This window comes from Ochlerotatus camptorhynchus, unplaced genomic scaffold, assembly GCF_037179485.1.
Source record: "Ochlerotatus camptorhynchus isolate MF236.1 unplaced genomic scaffold, CSIRO-AGI_Acam_v1.1 ptg000185l, whole genome shotgun sequence".
Lineage (NCBI taxonomy): Eukaryota > Metazoa > Arthropoda > Insecta > Diptera > Culicidae > Ochlerotatus > Ochlerotatus camptorhynchus.
Window position 1 is genome coordinate 193,295 of NW_027040675.1, and position 16,036 is coordinate 209,330.

Consider the following 16,036-nt stretch of genomic DNA (forward strand, 5'->3'; position numbering starts at 1 on the left):
ATCGCTATGACGACTCTGATACAAAGAGCACCACTCAGTGTAGGGTTGCAAGTGGGAAACCCAGCAAAAAGACAAAATTCTTCTTCGTTATGCTCTTCCTTATCTCCTATGCATGCAGTCGTGGTAAGCAAAGTCTGCAAAGCATTCAAAGAAGACATTAGCGCTTGTTGTATTATATTCGCTCCCTGCGCCGCATGGAGTGTACCGCTCAATGTGTGGATCGCTCTTTCGCAGATTAGTTGGAAAAGAGTGTGCGAAGTAAATGGGAGAACCACACACACTCTTTGTCGAGTGTTGTGAGATGCATGCACAAAGTTGCTTTGCTAACGCTCTGAGGTGCTTTCCAGCCCTGCTCAAGGGTATGGTCAATCGTGAACTTGCAAAAGTCGCACGTTCCTTTGGCCACGATGCGGCATACGTGGTGCAATCTGCGACCAGAAGCGAAACGTTTGATGCCGAAATGAAAGTTGGAACACCTAGAGCGGAAATCTCGGCTATCGGAACGACTAGAAACGCCCAGCCACGCAATCACCGCCGGTTTGCGGAAAAAGAAACCTGACAGGAACAAGAACAACAGCCAAGCATTCAAGAGGCCCGAAGATGCAGAGAAGCGTACGCTAAGCAAGCGTGAAGTTAATTAGACCGAGGAACAGAACCAGCCCAAGGTGGAGGCTGACGATGCACAGGTATGAACCATTGCTTTGCTTATATTACTTACACAGAGAGAGAAGAAGAATCCACTATAATCAGTGGTACGAATCAACTCATCCCCAAAAAGGGAAATCAGGGGAAACATGTCAGAAGGGTCTAACGAATGAAAATACACCCACTCAAACTAACTCAATCATCTGACAGAGAAATGTTGCTGGTGTAGTCAGATTCCGTGGGTGTGTGAACATTCAAGAGAAATCGACGTTCAAAGTCATTACTTACGTTCCGAGTTATACCCTTCTGACATGTTTCCCCTAAAATACTCTTTTGATTCCCATGACCATTGAAAGTGATTTTGTTTATTTCCTTTCAAGCAAGCGTTCATCATGCATCCATATTAAATTTACTTGTATAGGGTAGAGATCTACTTCAGGCTATCTTCGCCTTATCGAACAGAAAACGTTAAATATAGGGGAAATGTATGTAATGTCGGCCTAAGTGTCCCTAATTTGGGCCCATACAGAAATTCAGCAATCGACTAAATTTTCAATAGCGACCAAAAATAACCATTAGTATCGTCCCAATGACGCGTTCATCTAGATAAAATTGATAAATAGCAGATTTTTAGCGATGGGCCCAATCTCAGATCCATAGGCCAACATTAGAGCCATTTCCCCTATAATGTATGATTTTGCCGTGAACGTTTGGTACGATACTTTAATTCAAGACCTACAATACGAAGTCCATAACAATTCATTGTATGAGCATTTGAAATCATCTTATTGAATCTTATTTTTATATAACATGCGTTTGACATAACAACGAGGGGTAGGAGGACGGATTATAGCTGCAATGCGTTAGGGTGTATCCCTAATCATCAATCAGTCAACGTAGAGGTAGCAGAGACAGAAACAAGCTCTATCGATAATTTGGGGCAGCTGCATATTCACATAGCGATCATGGCAGAGGCTGAACCGAGGCGGTTCAAACTAAGACCTATGCTCTACCGACGTTGACCAACCAACCGATGAGTAAATTGATGTGATCAGCAATCATCGATACAGCAGTTGCCGAACGACCAGTTACCATCCCCGGAGGACTTTGCTGACACGACAGGACCGAGGAACCAAAACCATCTGGAGAACGCAGGTGGTAGCCAGTTTTAATTAGGTTTTAGTTTAATTCAGTTGCAGTTGACTAGTGAAGTGTGAAGTGAATTGTACTTTCCTGTAAAATTAGTAAATGTAAATAACTACTATGGTATACCGAAATTTCATCATTTACAAAATGTCAAATAGCATTTAACACGTTACGAAAGTAGTATGTAAGGTAAGAAATGCACGCCCGTTACCCAACCGTGGTAATTATATTAAAGGTGTCCGGTGCCACCATCAAGAAAGTTTATAAGCGAGATAAACAGCCAAAAAAAAATTAAAGCTATTACATGGCGACCGTGACAGGACGGTTCAAGCCGTTAGAACAGCCTTAGGAGTGTGGTGGATGCGCAAAACAATTCAAATCAGGTTTCACTAAGACGCAATCATTTCCGTTAATAACGTTGATGTGCAACATAAAATGAAAAACCAAATCTGTAAGTGTTGCATCCAAGATTGGTGAGATTAATCGCGTGTAGTTGTCGTATATTTAGTTATTAAATTCCAAGAAAAAGTTTAAATGTTCGTAAAAGGTGAAACGTTCCAGAATCCCCACGAACGCAACCAGTAGGAGACACTTCCCTATAAACTGTAGAGCAATGCCACTAGCCACCACCAGAGCACGCTGTGTGCAGTCATGAATGGACGTCCATAGGGGTGGCGTAATCGACCACGCCAATCGCCGGTAGTGTGTCCGAATCGCAGTTCGAGAATCGGATTCCTCAGCTACAGTGTGCGCCACCAATCCAGGCAAGTCAACTTACCCTTGTGGTTCGTTGAAACCTCGAGTCCGTCACCATACTCGAGGGGCGTACGGGGCAGGTAGAGGCGTCCACCCCTGGCCCAAGAAGGTGATGCGGTACCAGAGGAAGGAGAGGAACGACGCCGACGGCAGTGGCAGGTGAAGGGGCCCCGAAGACAAAAGAAGAGTAGTGCTAGCACAAGGTAGGAGTAGACATCTAAGAAAGTGGGAGACCGTCCGTGAAGTGAGTGTCATCAAAGCGAATAAAGTGGGAGTTTGTCTTAAGTGAAATTTGACTGTTTTCTTGGTTCGCGGAATTATCACGAGCGTGTGCCGACCCTCAGACTTGGAGACGGGGGACTCATCAGTGCTGGGAGTAACACCGCACTGGCACGTTACAAATCATAGAAATGCAAATCAAAATCATTCAAATCATCGGGTCTCAGATAAACATTCATAGGAAAAAGAAATAACAGGAAGTTGTCGAATGAAAATAGCAACATAGGACAGTGGAAAAGTTAGAACACGATTCAGCATAAAGCTAATATTGAATTTGAACTGCACAATTAGAGAATGATAACAAACTAACTAAAATTGAAACATACGAAGATTCTACAATCAAAAGTCAGATCGTTACTATCTTCGAAAGCCATTTCAAGAGACTGACATCCAAAAAGATCAAAAGCACATGATGACCGTGACAAAATCGAGCCACTGCGCAAAGAAGCTGGCAAACAGCTGACTGAGCGGATGAGTATTTCGAGATCACGATCATCGTTTTATTTCTAGACAACGGCAACCGCAGGATAACCACAACCTGCTGAAACCTTTGAGGGACATTTACAAAAGACGTTGAAAACCAAGAGACAAGATTTTAGAGAAAGCCGCATACGATGAAAGTTTCAATTCTCGGAACTATTTCCAGGAATATTGTAGGAGTTCCCATTGATTCTAGAATTTCAGTAGAATAGCTTGAAATTAGTGTTATATCTTCAGCAGAGATCTTCGAAAAATTGACTGTGAGTGCGATAAAACGAACTACTCCATATATCCGCTGACGTCATCAGACAGTATGATTGCACTCACACTTGACCATTCCGCCTGAAAGCATACCGCCAGGATACGATGATGTTGATTCCTATCTGTCAAATGATTCCATCATTGATTAAATAAGGAAAACGACTTCGTTCATAAGTCTGTTTCCACTAATCAATCACAGTTGGTGAAATTAAAGAATGTATCCTAGTGGAACCAATACAGTTCAGTGTGTTGCTGCAGCTGAGACACAAAAGTGGTAAGCGAAATAGGAAATAAATACATTTTCTGTTATTAATTTAAATTTTCACAAATCAGCTACAGATATGGCGGATATTTGGCGATCCGACCACTTACCGCGGATCGAGCTCCCAAGATTCAACGGTTCGCTCACGGAGTGGCTCTCGTTCAAGAGCCGCTTCGAGAAGAGGATATCCGCTCTTAATGAAGATGCGGATAAATTCGCATTTTTAGGAAAATGCCTAGAGAAATTCGAACCTGCCAAAAATTCAATTGAGGCACTCGAAAACTCGGGAATGAGCTTTGCCGAAGCTTGGCAAAAGCTCGAAACGCGCTTCTACAAGCGCAGGATAGCCTTTGAAGGCTACTTTTCTAAGCTGCTCAAGGTGAAGAAAATCATGAGTCCCAATGCCAAGTTGATTCTGGCTCCGATCGATGCAGTAGACACCGCAGTCCACGCCGCTCACCAAATCCAAGGTGAGCGGGATCAAACACTAGATTGCGTTGCCAACCGCCTAATTATTGCCATCGTAAAAGGCAAATTAGACGACGCAACCATATCCAAGCTCCAAGAGCACCCTGGAAACGATGGACCACCAGTGCTGCGGTACTGATCCAGTCGGCTAAACGAACAACAAACGAGGGGATGTGCCAGACGGCACCTTGCGATCGATGTTAGTAAGATCGCAAGTATGTGTACTGACACACTGGCCTTAATGTAGGAAGTCGAGCGGAAACGTTTATACAAACCACGCTACGGGTTTGCGGCCAAAGTATTTCATTCTCTTATTACCGTCGGGTGGAACCGACCGAAACGACGTTTGAGCTAATGCCTTGTCCGTCTGCATCCCATAAAACCCTGGCAGGCCTTAGAATACGTTCCTTCCGTGCCACCCAGTTGGGAGATTGCGGTGGGAATAGGGTCGGTTGAGTTATTCCCGTCTTACGCGATCCGGCTCTGAACATAGCGCCCCATGAAGGCCTATGTCAACCCTCGCCATGGACCTCACTGCTTGCAGAGGCACCCATGGGGATCAAACAGCGACTATTCCAGTTGCACGGTTAGGATAGCGGTCTAAGGGGGGGGGGGGGGGCAATAGTCAGGATGATGGAAAATCATCAAAATCAGCTAAAAACCCAAACTAGAGGTCAAGTCGCCAAGGAGGCAACCGCGAACCCATTCGCGAAGGGTGGTCTTACGAGGTCTCCCCCACCCAGTGATCCGAACAAGGACACCAAGCGGCCGAAACCTCTGCAAGACGCAGAGCTAAGCGACGGGACCGGTGGACAGCCAGAGGAACAACCTATGGATGGGCCGAGGGGGGCGACACATCTAAATCTCAAGTTTAGATGGTCAACAAATCTCACACTAGCGAATCAATCTTCGAACAATCTTCTTTCATTTGTCGCATCTACTTGCATCGCTCATCAATTTTTTGCAGGAAATCTTCAGAATCGTCATCAATCTTCTTTCTATCTACTCAGCGTGTGCGCAGCTAGCCACAGCAAAACACAATCTTTTTTGCATCGTAGATAGAGTCGTCCCCCTCGGGATGGGCCCAGGTTAATAAAAGTCATGAGTGGCTTTGGGGTCCTCCCTAGGATGCTGGCTATCGCGGGTCAGCTCGATGCTATCATCGAGTTCACGAGCACGCGGAACAACATCGTGAAGGACCTCAAGCAGGCCTTGCGACAGCTCCGCGCAACTGTGAACGAGGCCCGGACGACCACGAGCGGCTCAAGAAGAGACTGGAATTCGCCGAGAGGGCGGAGAAGAGGGAGCAGAAGTATATCCAGGCGGACGCCTTCAACTTCGCAGGCAACAGTACGATGGCCAGCGAGGCCCTCCACTTTGCCGTGACGCAAGGGCAGAAGCGCGACCGGCCCTCGCCAGTAAAGTGTGCGGCACGCCCTAAGAGACGGAACGTCTCTGTCCAGGTAGAGTGTGTGGCAGTGGTCGAACAGTCCAGTGCAGCAGCGGACGAGCCGCAGAAATGGCCCAAAATAGGGAGCCGCAGAAATGGCCCAACATAGGTACTAGAGCGATTGAGAAAAGTGGTGGTTCCAAACAGGGTGGTAACAAGGGCATTCCCCCGAAACCTCCGGAAAAAACTGCCCCTAAGAGCAGCACTGCCCGGAACAAGCACAAGACGATGGGCGAGGCTCTCATCATCAAGACGGAAGCGTTGAAGTACGCAGAAGTTTTGAGGAAGATGAGAGCGGACCAGCATCTTGCGGAGATTGGCAACAACGTGAGGAGCATCAGGCGCACTCGTACTGGCGAGATGTTCCTGGTGCTTAAGCGTGGCGCTAAAGACCAGGGACCGCTAGGCTCGACAATTACCATCCAGGTAATGGACTTGGACGAAGTGACAGAGGCGATCGAACTAGTCAAGGCACTCAGGGAGCAGTGTCAAATCGAGGTACCACCAATAGCGGTTACCCTGAGGAAGGGACTGTTCTCCACCCAGGTGGCTACCGTCAAGCTCCCGGCAGCTGATGCCAGAAAGGCGGCAGTCACAGGGAGGGTACGAGTGGGCTGGTCGGTTTGCCCCGTGAGCATTCCCCAACCGGTTACGGCTTGCTTCAGGTGCTTCGGTCAGGGCCATCTGGCTCGTGACTGCAAGAACACCGATAGAAGCAAGCTGTGCAGACGATGTGGTTCGGAGGGCCATAAGGCGCAAAGTTGCCAAAAGCCGCCGAAGTGCAATGCTGCCCCGGTCAAGAGCAATGCTCAGCCATGTTCGAGGTAGCGCAGTTGAACCTGAACCATTGCGCGGCTGCCCAGCAACTGCTGTGGCAATCGGCAGTGGAATGGGGAGTGGATGTCGCAATCATCTTCGACCCGTTCCGGGTTCCATCCGGCAACGGGAATTGGGTCACGGACGCGTTGGGGATGGCGGCCATATGCACGATGAGGAGCTTCCCCGTTCAGGAGGTGGTCTCGTCCAACTCGAGCGAGGGATTCGTGATCGCCAGGGTCAACGGAGTATATCTGAGTAGCTGTTATGCTCCGCCCAGGTGGTCCATCGAGCAGTTCTCGCAGATGGTGGACAGACTCACTGCGGTACTTGTCGGCCTAAGACCGGTGGTCATTGCGGGCGACTTTAACGCATGTGTGGTGGATGCGCAAACCAATTGAAAAACAGTTTGATTAAGACGCAATCATTTCCGTTAAAAGTGTCGATGCGCAACATAAACGAAAAACCAACTTGTAAATCAAAATGACATTAATGTATTCCAAGCATTTCCACCGGGTCTCAAATAAACATTCCTAAGAAATCCCAAATGCAATAAACATGTTTACTAGGTCAAGCGCACGCAGACGGTGCAATGAATGAAATGACTGTTTGCATAGCTTAGCATACTTGCAATAAGCATAATCGATTGCGTGTGACTTTTGCCACATGGTATCGGGTCAATTCGTAAACAACAGGAAGCAACATATCAACATAGGACTTGGGAAAGATTCAGCATAAAATAATATTGAATTCTATCTGCGCAATTGGTTAATTAATAAAACTAACTGAAACTGAAATATACAATTATTCTACAATCGCAAGTCAGAGTGTTATTACCTTCGAATTCCAGTTCACATGGGCGGTGGCCAAACTGGACGGTGTACTATCAAATCACCGGTTCGATCAGTACCTACAGAAGGAACGGTGCAGAATCCGTCTTTGATGTGAAGTACTGCAGCCCGTGTTTGGAGGGCAACCTACACTGGAGGGTCGAAGAGCGACCATCAGGCGATTCGCTACAGTGTGGGGCAAGGTGAGAGGCGAGTGGCAGGAGGGAGTCCCTCCTGCGCTCGAGGCTGGCGGACGTCGTTCTTCGATGAAGAGGTCTTCAGCGAAGCACAGAGGCGGAAGCGAATAACCCTTGATCTGACGGGGGAAGAACTGATAGCGTCGCTGACAAAGGCGTGCGATACAACCATGACTAGGAGAGCCTATCCCAGGCATGGCCATAGACCGGTGTACTGGTGGAGCGAGTCGATTGCTATCCTCAGGGCGTCCACGCGAGGAGGATGCAACGGGCTCGTACGGCCGAATCTCGAGAGGAACGCCGCGTCGCTCTTCGAGCGGCTAGGAGACGTGAACGTGAAGAATGCATTCAACAGCGCGTGCTGGGGGGCGATAACCCGCTCGCTACACCAACTCCGAATCCCCGGAGGGCTGTACAAGATTCTGGAAAGCTACTTCCAGAATCGTGTGTTGAAGTACGACACAGAAGATGGTGAAAAATGCGTTAGGGTCACCGCAGGAGTGCCACAAGGCTCCATTCTGGGCCCGGTGTTATGGAACGTCATGTACGACGGAGTGTTGAGGATAAGATTCCCAGTAGGCGTGAAAATCGTTGGTTTTGCCGACGATGTCACGCTGGTAGTCTACGGGGAATCCCTCGAAGAGGTAAAGCTGACAGCGGCCCACTCCGTTAAGCTTGTGGAGGAATGGATGAGATCCAGGAAACTGGAGCTTGCCCATCACAAGACGGAGGTGGTCGTAGTCAACAATCGCATGTCGGTGCAGCATGCGACGTTTAGAGTAGGCGAGAGCACAATTAGGTCTGCTCTCTAACATTCTTGGGGGTTATGCTCGATGATAAGCTCAACTTCACACCAGTAAATAGTAGTGAAACCAATGGCATAGTTGAACGCTTTCATTCACCGTTGGTTGAACTACTTAGTTGCAACAGGCATAAATACGAAAATCTCTCTCTAAAAGAAATGTTTCTGTTATCATGATGCATGTTATACAATAACGCCATACATTCTTCTATCAATATGAACCCCCGGGAAGCATTCCTAGGGATTTTAGATGGTGAAGAAAGACCGTTGGATAATCAACGACTGTTACAAGTTCGTGACAAATTTTATGACGAAATAATAGTCGCAATGTCTAAAACCCAAGCCAATCAATATAACTATCATAACTCGAATAGAGAAAAACCACCTAGTCAAGGGATAAAGTCGAAACGCAGAAATCGTTTCGAGCCCGTAGTTGTTCAAAATGATCAAATGCAAACCTTTGTCGACGGGAACTAAAATCCATCGTGTAAGGAAATAGCTTCCAATAATTTCGTATGCTTCTTTCAGAAACCCAGCGTACCTTATTGCAATTAATGATAATTTGAGCGATGAAATTTTGTAAAGTCAAAACATCATTAGTTATGTCGTGTTACGATGTTGTAATATGATACATCTCAAATTATCACACAGATCTGTTCATAAATCACCATAATAAAGGAAACATTTCCATTTCCTTATCCCACTGTTTTAACATAGATAGAAACTGCCAAAATTCATCCGAACCTGCAAATTGAATAAAGAGTCTATTGGTACATGTCAACCGAGAAGCATCTTGAATAATCCGAAGTCCGTATGCCACATGACAGACCGTGACAGTAGGAAGAACTTGTGACTTGTGAATAATTTTATCAAGAACAGAACAAACCGAACTGGAAAAAGTGTCTAACTACTGAGTTCTAAGTTCAAAGAAAAGTCAAAGTGCTGAGTTCTAAGTTCAAGAAAGAAACGAGTTTAAAAATGGGATCGGAAGAATCCAAACCCAAAACCGAAACACCTCAAGTGACACACGAACAAATAGTCGGCATTATTAATGCCAGTAATGCAAAGTCTACCGAACATAGTGAAAAAACCGCAGAGTCAATTGAACTAATCGCGTACGTATTAATCGCGGTAGTAATAGCTGGTGTCGTGTACCTAGTGTACAAACTCCTAACAAATTATGAGCGTATGAAAACACAAGCCGCTCGGGTGGATAATGTGAGCAGTGTGAAGAACAGCATAGTTTAACTGCAACCGAACCGGTCAGCCCAAAGTGCGGGAAGTGAGTAGAGAAAAATACCCGCCGGAAGAAAAATAGAATGTGCTAAACGTTAATAATGAAAAGCCAAATTGAAGAAGTTGTCATATTGGTAGTGATAGTGAGTTGCATCATCATTTTACTGCAACAACCAGTAACGATAACTACGCGGTATTATAAATGCTTCCCCACAATGCAACGCGTATGTGGTGTTACAAAACTTACGTCGACGTTGTAAATACCGAAGCTGCATTGGAGAAATACAACGTGCATCCATTATATCGAAGCTACATCAGACCGAGACCAGACACATCGTGCATCGGATGTTCCCCAAGATGGATGAGCAAGTAACCCGTAAATTTAATTGTTAATTTTAAGGATAGTATTCAACTTCAATGGAAAGCGAGGTGGAACAGTTAATCACACATTTATCAAAAGTTCTAACCAATTTTCAAAAAGCTCCAAACAGAAGATATGTAAAAGACACTTTAACAAAAAAATTAAAAGAAGCAAAAGATACATACGAACATATCCTTTACTTGTTAGAGACATACGAACTGCATCATCAGAAAGCACTGTTGAGAGATGCTAGAAACATTTTTAGTGAAATCAAAATTTTTGTGGACACAAGATTAGATTTTGGCAAACATTTAGTTAAGTTTAGGACACTATCCAAGGTAGTAGTTGCTGTCGTAAACTTGTATGCAAAAGTAAAAAAAAAATGCCATTTGACTTTAAAACAGCTACGGCACTGGTGCAACCCTATGATGGTTCACCAGGTGGCTTGGAGGCATTCTTAGATGCATCAAACCTGCTGTTAGACTTAACCGAGGCAGCAAATGCAGAAGTTGCTGCTAAATTCCTTAAAACGAGGCTTACAGGAAAGGCTCGTATTGGGCTTTCTAACGATGCCAATACAATTGCCCTAATTATCCAAGACGTTAAAGATAGATGTCAGGATAGAACAACACCGGACAGTATCATCGCAAAACTCAAAGCGACTAAACTGAAAAATACCTCTCAGAATTTTTGCGAAGAAGTGGAAAATCTCACAATTCAACTTAAAAATTCGTATATTACCAGTAAAATTCCTGCAGAAGTTGCTACAAGAATGGCAACCAAAGTCGGGGTGGATACTCCTATTAATGGTGTAACAGATAATGACACCAAAATAATATTGAAGGCAAATGAATTCACTTGTATTCAAGCCGCAATACATAAATTTAACGAAAACACAGGACGATTATCGTCACAAATATTTACGGTAAATGCTAGAAGAGGAGCCGTAAATAGAGACTTATACAACCCGAATCGTAATAATTACACAAATCATAGTACCTACAGTAGTCGTGGTAACTACACAAACCGTGGAAATTATACAAACCGTTTTAACCAAAATCGTAATAACGGTAACAGAATGCGAAATCAGTTTAATAATACCCCATTCAATCAACGTAGTTACTCTTTTCCTTGTGGACGTGGAAACCATCACGCGTACCATCAACCTAATAACCGATTCAATCATCGAGTGTATTACACACATGAACAAAACCAGCTGATGGGACAGCATGAAATAAACAGACCCCCACACACTCGCAATACGCCACACCCAATGCATACCCAAATTAATCAAGGTCAGGAGCAGCAACTGCCAAATGGCCAGTATCAACAAACAATGACGAATCACCCTTTTGCGGTACCGCTGGGGCAGTTTACACCATAAACGTAGCTGCCTCTAATTTTGTACATATCAGCACAAATTCAGCAAACAGAGTATGTTCATTTTTAGTGGACACTGGAGCTGACATATCAACGTTAAAAATCATATAACCCTAATGATAAGTGTACCATAAGAGGAATTACATCAGAAGTCACCTATAGCCTAGGAACTGCTGAAGTTTCATTAAATTTAGATGGTCATGTAGTGCCAAATAGATTTCACGTCGTGCAAGATTCTTTTCCAATACCAACAGACGGTATACTGGGAAGAGATTTTTTTACCACTTACCGTTGTGAAATAAGTTACGAGACATGGATTTTATCTGCATATATCAATAATATACGTTTAGAAGTGCCAATCCATAACAATCTGAGCGGATCCACATGGATACCAGCCAGATCTGAAGTTTTTAGATTAATAAACAATTTGAATACGAAAGAAGATGTTGTCATAAGCTCATCTGAACTTAAACCAGGCGTTTTTTGTGCTAACGCAATTGTAAATAGTAGGGCGCCGTATGCCAAAATTATAAACACTAATGACTACGCTGTAAAAATTAAAAATCCTAAATATAAATTTACAAAACTTAATAATTATTACGAAGCAAAAATCGATAAAAATATTAATGCTAATAGACTAAAAAAACTCCATTTAGAAATAAATTTAGCAAATATACCACATTATGCCAAGCACCCTTTACAACAGTTATGTGAAGAGTATAATGATATAGGGTAACCAACTGATTTTGGACCCCTAGAGGAAGTGAGATCACGTTTATGTCAAAATAATATTATTTGTTTATTATTATTATGCAATTTACATGCGGTTGTGTTCGAAAGCTACTCATCTTGGATGTAAAATGTCACTAGATGTTTTATTTATTGATATATACTCGAAAAATAATTCTTTTCACATCATGATATTCACATATTTTGGACCCTTCCACTTGATTTTGGACAGTGTCCATAATATATTTTGGACACACTGAATGGGAACGAATATATTTTGGACATGCTGAAGTTCTTTCAACCTATGAGCCTAAAATTAATTACGACGGTCACTTCTTCCTATCTCGCATTTGTTAGGTCCGTCTAGGTGGGAAAATTTTCATAGAAGGTGCCGTAAAACGGGGTGAAATTGATCAGCGGGGTGAATTTGATCGCTGAGTATACCCAATATTGTACTTATGCATAATATTTTTACAATGTATACAAAGATACATTCGTACGCTTAGTAACGAAAAACATGTTACACATGAAAAAATAACACGAGAAATTTCAGCGATCAATTTTGCCCCGCTGATCATTACACCCCGTTTTACGGTATGTATAAAAGTTAACCCCCCGTTACTCGCGCTGTTGTACTTTGTACAACACATATGAGTTTTCCATTGCCATTTTGTTGCTGCCAATCGATCTGAAACCAACTTGTATTCCTCAAAAAACTTGTTTTGAACTAAAAAAGCTAAACTTTGATTACAATTAACCCCCAAAATGCAGTGTTCACTCGGCTGTCGACAAAAGCAGGCCACTCTCGATGTGTGCTACGCGATCGTCTGTTTTCTCGGCAGCAACCATTGTGTGGTCCTCCTCATTGTTCTTCATCAGCAGTTCTTTCGGTCGATGCGTCGTCGACTTTGGAAAGCAACCGTTTCGTGATGAGTGTGTGAGTGCTGACCACGTTTTGCGTCCATTGTTGCAATGGACGCGCTCTGACCCTCGTTGGCGTACAACAATTTGCCATACAATGAAACTACTGGAAGCGGCTCCAGTTCTGATGGAGGAGGCTTTTTGGATAGCGGAAGATAAAGTGTTTATTGTGTTGTACCTTTTGACTATAGTTTTAAGATGTATTGTATAGTGACCAAGAATCCTCGGCTCTGTAAAGTTAATTCGGTTGAGCCTTATCAAATAAATTAATAAACAAAAAAAAAAAAAACCCCAAAATGCGGATAATAGAGAAAATGTAAATTTACATTTATGGAAACCGCGTAAACGGTGTCCATACTACGTGGGATTGACTTAATTGGTTACAACATGGAATATCTCGAGATCCTGACCAGATAGAAAGTTACTGTCTTCGGTAAAGTTGTTCAGGAGGTCAAAACCTATTTCTTAGTGTACAATAGTTCAGAATTATCTCACTTCGTGGTGCTAGTATACATGTGAAATTCTCGTGTATAAAATATCTCTAGATCCTGACCAGATAGAAAGTAAATGCCTTCAGCAAAGTTGTTCAGGAAGTCAAGCTCTTTTCGTTGGTGGGTAGTTCAGAAATTTCACACTACGAGGCGCTAGTATATACGTGTAATTCTCGCATATACAATAGCTCGAGTTCTTGACCAGCTAGAAAGTTACTGTATTGGGCAAACTTGTTCAGGGGGTCAAGACTTTTCGACTGGTAGACAGTAGTTCAGAATTTACTCACCACGTGGCGTTTGTATACATATACACTTCTCGCATATGATATATCTCGAGATCCTGACCAAATAGAAAGTTACTGTCTTTGAAAAAGTTGTTCAGGAGGTCAAAGCCTATTGCTTTGTGTAGAATAGTTCGGAATTTTCTCACTATGTAGTTCTAGTATACACGTTAAATTCTCTCATATAAAATATCTAGAGAGCATGACAAGATAGAATGTTACTGTCTTGGGCAAAGTTGTTCAGGGGATCAAGGCCTTTTGGCTAGTGGACGGTAGTTCAGAATATTTCACTTCATGGTACTAGTATATACGTGCAATTCTCGCATATGATATATCTCAAGAACTGCTAAAAATGTACTGTAATCGGCAAAGTTGTCCAGGAGATCAAACCCTATCGTTGGTGGAAAGTACATAATTTTCTCACTAGGTGACGTTGAAAGACCCGTGAAATCCTTGCATATAAAATATCTCTGAATGACCCGCATACTAGTGCCACGTAAAGGGAAAATTCTGAATTACTGTACACCAACGAAAAGATCCTAACATCCTGAACAACTTTGCCGAAGACAGTAACTTTCTGTCTGGTCAGGATCTAGAGATATTTTATATGCGAGAATTCCTCATGTATACTAGCGTTGCAAAGTGAGAAAACTCTGAACATAAGTCCACCAGCAAAGGCCTTGACTTCCTGAACAACTTTGCCGAAGACAGTAACTTTTTATATGATCAGGATTTCGAGATATTTTGTATGAGAATTTCACGTATATACTAGAACCATATAGTAAAAAAATTCTGAACTATAGGCTTTGAACTCCTGAACAACTTTTTAGAAGACAGTAACTTTTTATCTGGTCAGGATTTCGAGATATATCACATGCGAGAACTTCACATGTATACTAGCGCTATGTAGTGAGTACATTTTGAACTACTGTCCACCAGCAAAAAGGTTATGATCTCTAGAACTACTTTGGCAAAGACAGTAACTTTCTGTCTGGTCAGGATCTCGAGATATTCCATGTTGTAACCAATTAAGTCAGAACCCTCGTAGTATGGACACCATTTACGCGGTTTCCATTTACATTTTCTCTATTATCCGCATATTTTGGGGGTTAACTGTAATAAATATTTAGCTTGTTTAGTTAAAAGCAAGTTTTTTGAGGAATATTCGTTGATTTCAGATCGATTGGTAGCTCGGCTGCAAAATGGAAATGGAAAACTCACACTGTTGTACAAAGTACAACGCGTGAGTACTCGTGTTACAAAAGTTGGCGCGAGTAACGGAGGAAATATAATATAACATAAGGAAACAACTGATCATACCATAAAAAAAATCATTCAGAAGTAAATCTTAATACGGAGACCTGACTCTATGCTTGCAGTCCATATTATTTTTTTATGGGCTGTTCATAAACTACGTAGACGGTTTTTGAGAGATTTCAACCCCCACCCCCTCCGTAAAAGACAGTCTCAAACACAAAATTTAAAAAAATTGTATGGACCGTAGACATTTGCCAAGTGCTCCCACCCCCCTAAATCGTCTACGTATTTTATGAACAGCCCCTTAGTTAAATGCGTTTGGGAGATAGGAAAACTTTTGTGCAAAACTAGGAAAACTCAGAGTGGACCACTCTACGTGTTTTGCCGTTTTTCCTATTTTGAATCGCCTGATAAACAAGAAATATATTTAAAAACAATGAATTCATATAATTTTGATTGATTTACTTACCAATTTAATCAGAAATCTGAGATAATAGCACGATCGACCAACCGGAATTTTTTTTGTCGCTCTTTTGATGATTCTCATTTGATAAGTGTCCAAAATAAGTTGGTAACATTTTTTTACGATCTTTTTTGGACACTTTTTATTTAATACTTTTTAAGTAAAATCTTAAGGTGAAATCTTTATAAACACGTGAAATACATCTTCCAAAGTCAGATAAACTGATTTGATAAAAAAAATCATTGAATTGTATATTTTAGACCAAATTTAAAACAAGTACACTAACGCCGATTCCTCTTGACAAACGTCGAAACATGAAACTTTTTCGATAATATTTTCTAAAACTGCATAAATTGAGCAATTGTAAGCAATTTGAGGTGAACTAATGATCTTGAGACATAGCAAGTAATTGAAAGAATGTAATTACAACATCAACCCAGATGAATTTGAAGAAACTAGACAGTAAGCGAGGAAAATATATGAAAAGGGTCCAAAATATGTAGGGGTCCAATTCAAGTTGGTTAC

General features: G+C 42.7%; 1 protein-coding gene across 1 annotated transcript; it reads left to right on the top strand.

Annotated features, from left to right (window-relative positions):
- The first annotated feature begins 3,908 nt into the window (after positions 1-3,908).
- On the top strand, positions 3,909-4,436 carry LOC135702124 (uncharacterized). The gene has a single exon (XM_065223122.1). The coding sequence runs from the start codon at positions 3,909-3,911 to the stop codon at positions 4,434-4,436; it is 528 nt and encodes a 175-aa protein (XP_065079194.1).
- Positions 4,437-16,036: the final 11,600 nt, after the last annotated feature.

Coding starts and splice junctions, on each gene's coding strand:
- LOC135702124 (XM_065223122.1), top strand. CDS start 3,909: ATGGCGGATATTTGGCGATCCGACCACTTACCGCGGATCGAGCTCCCA.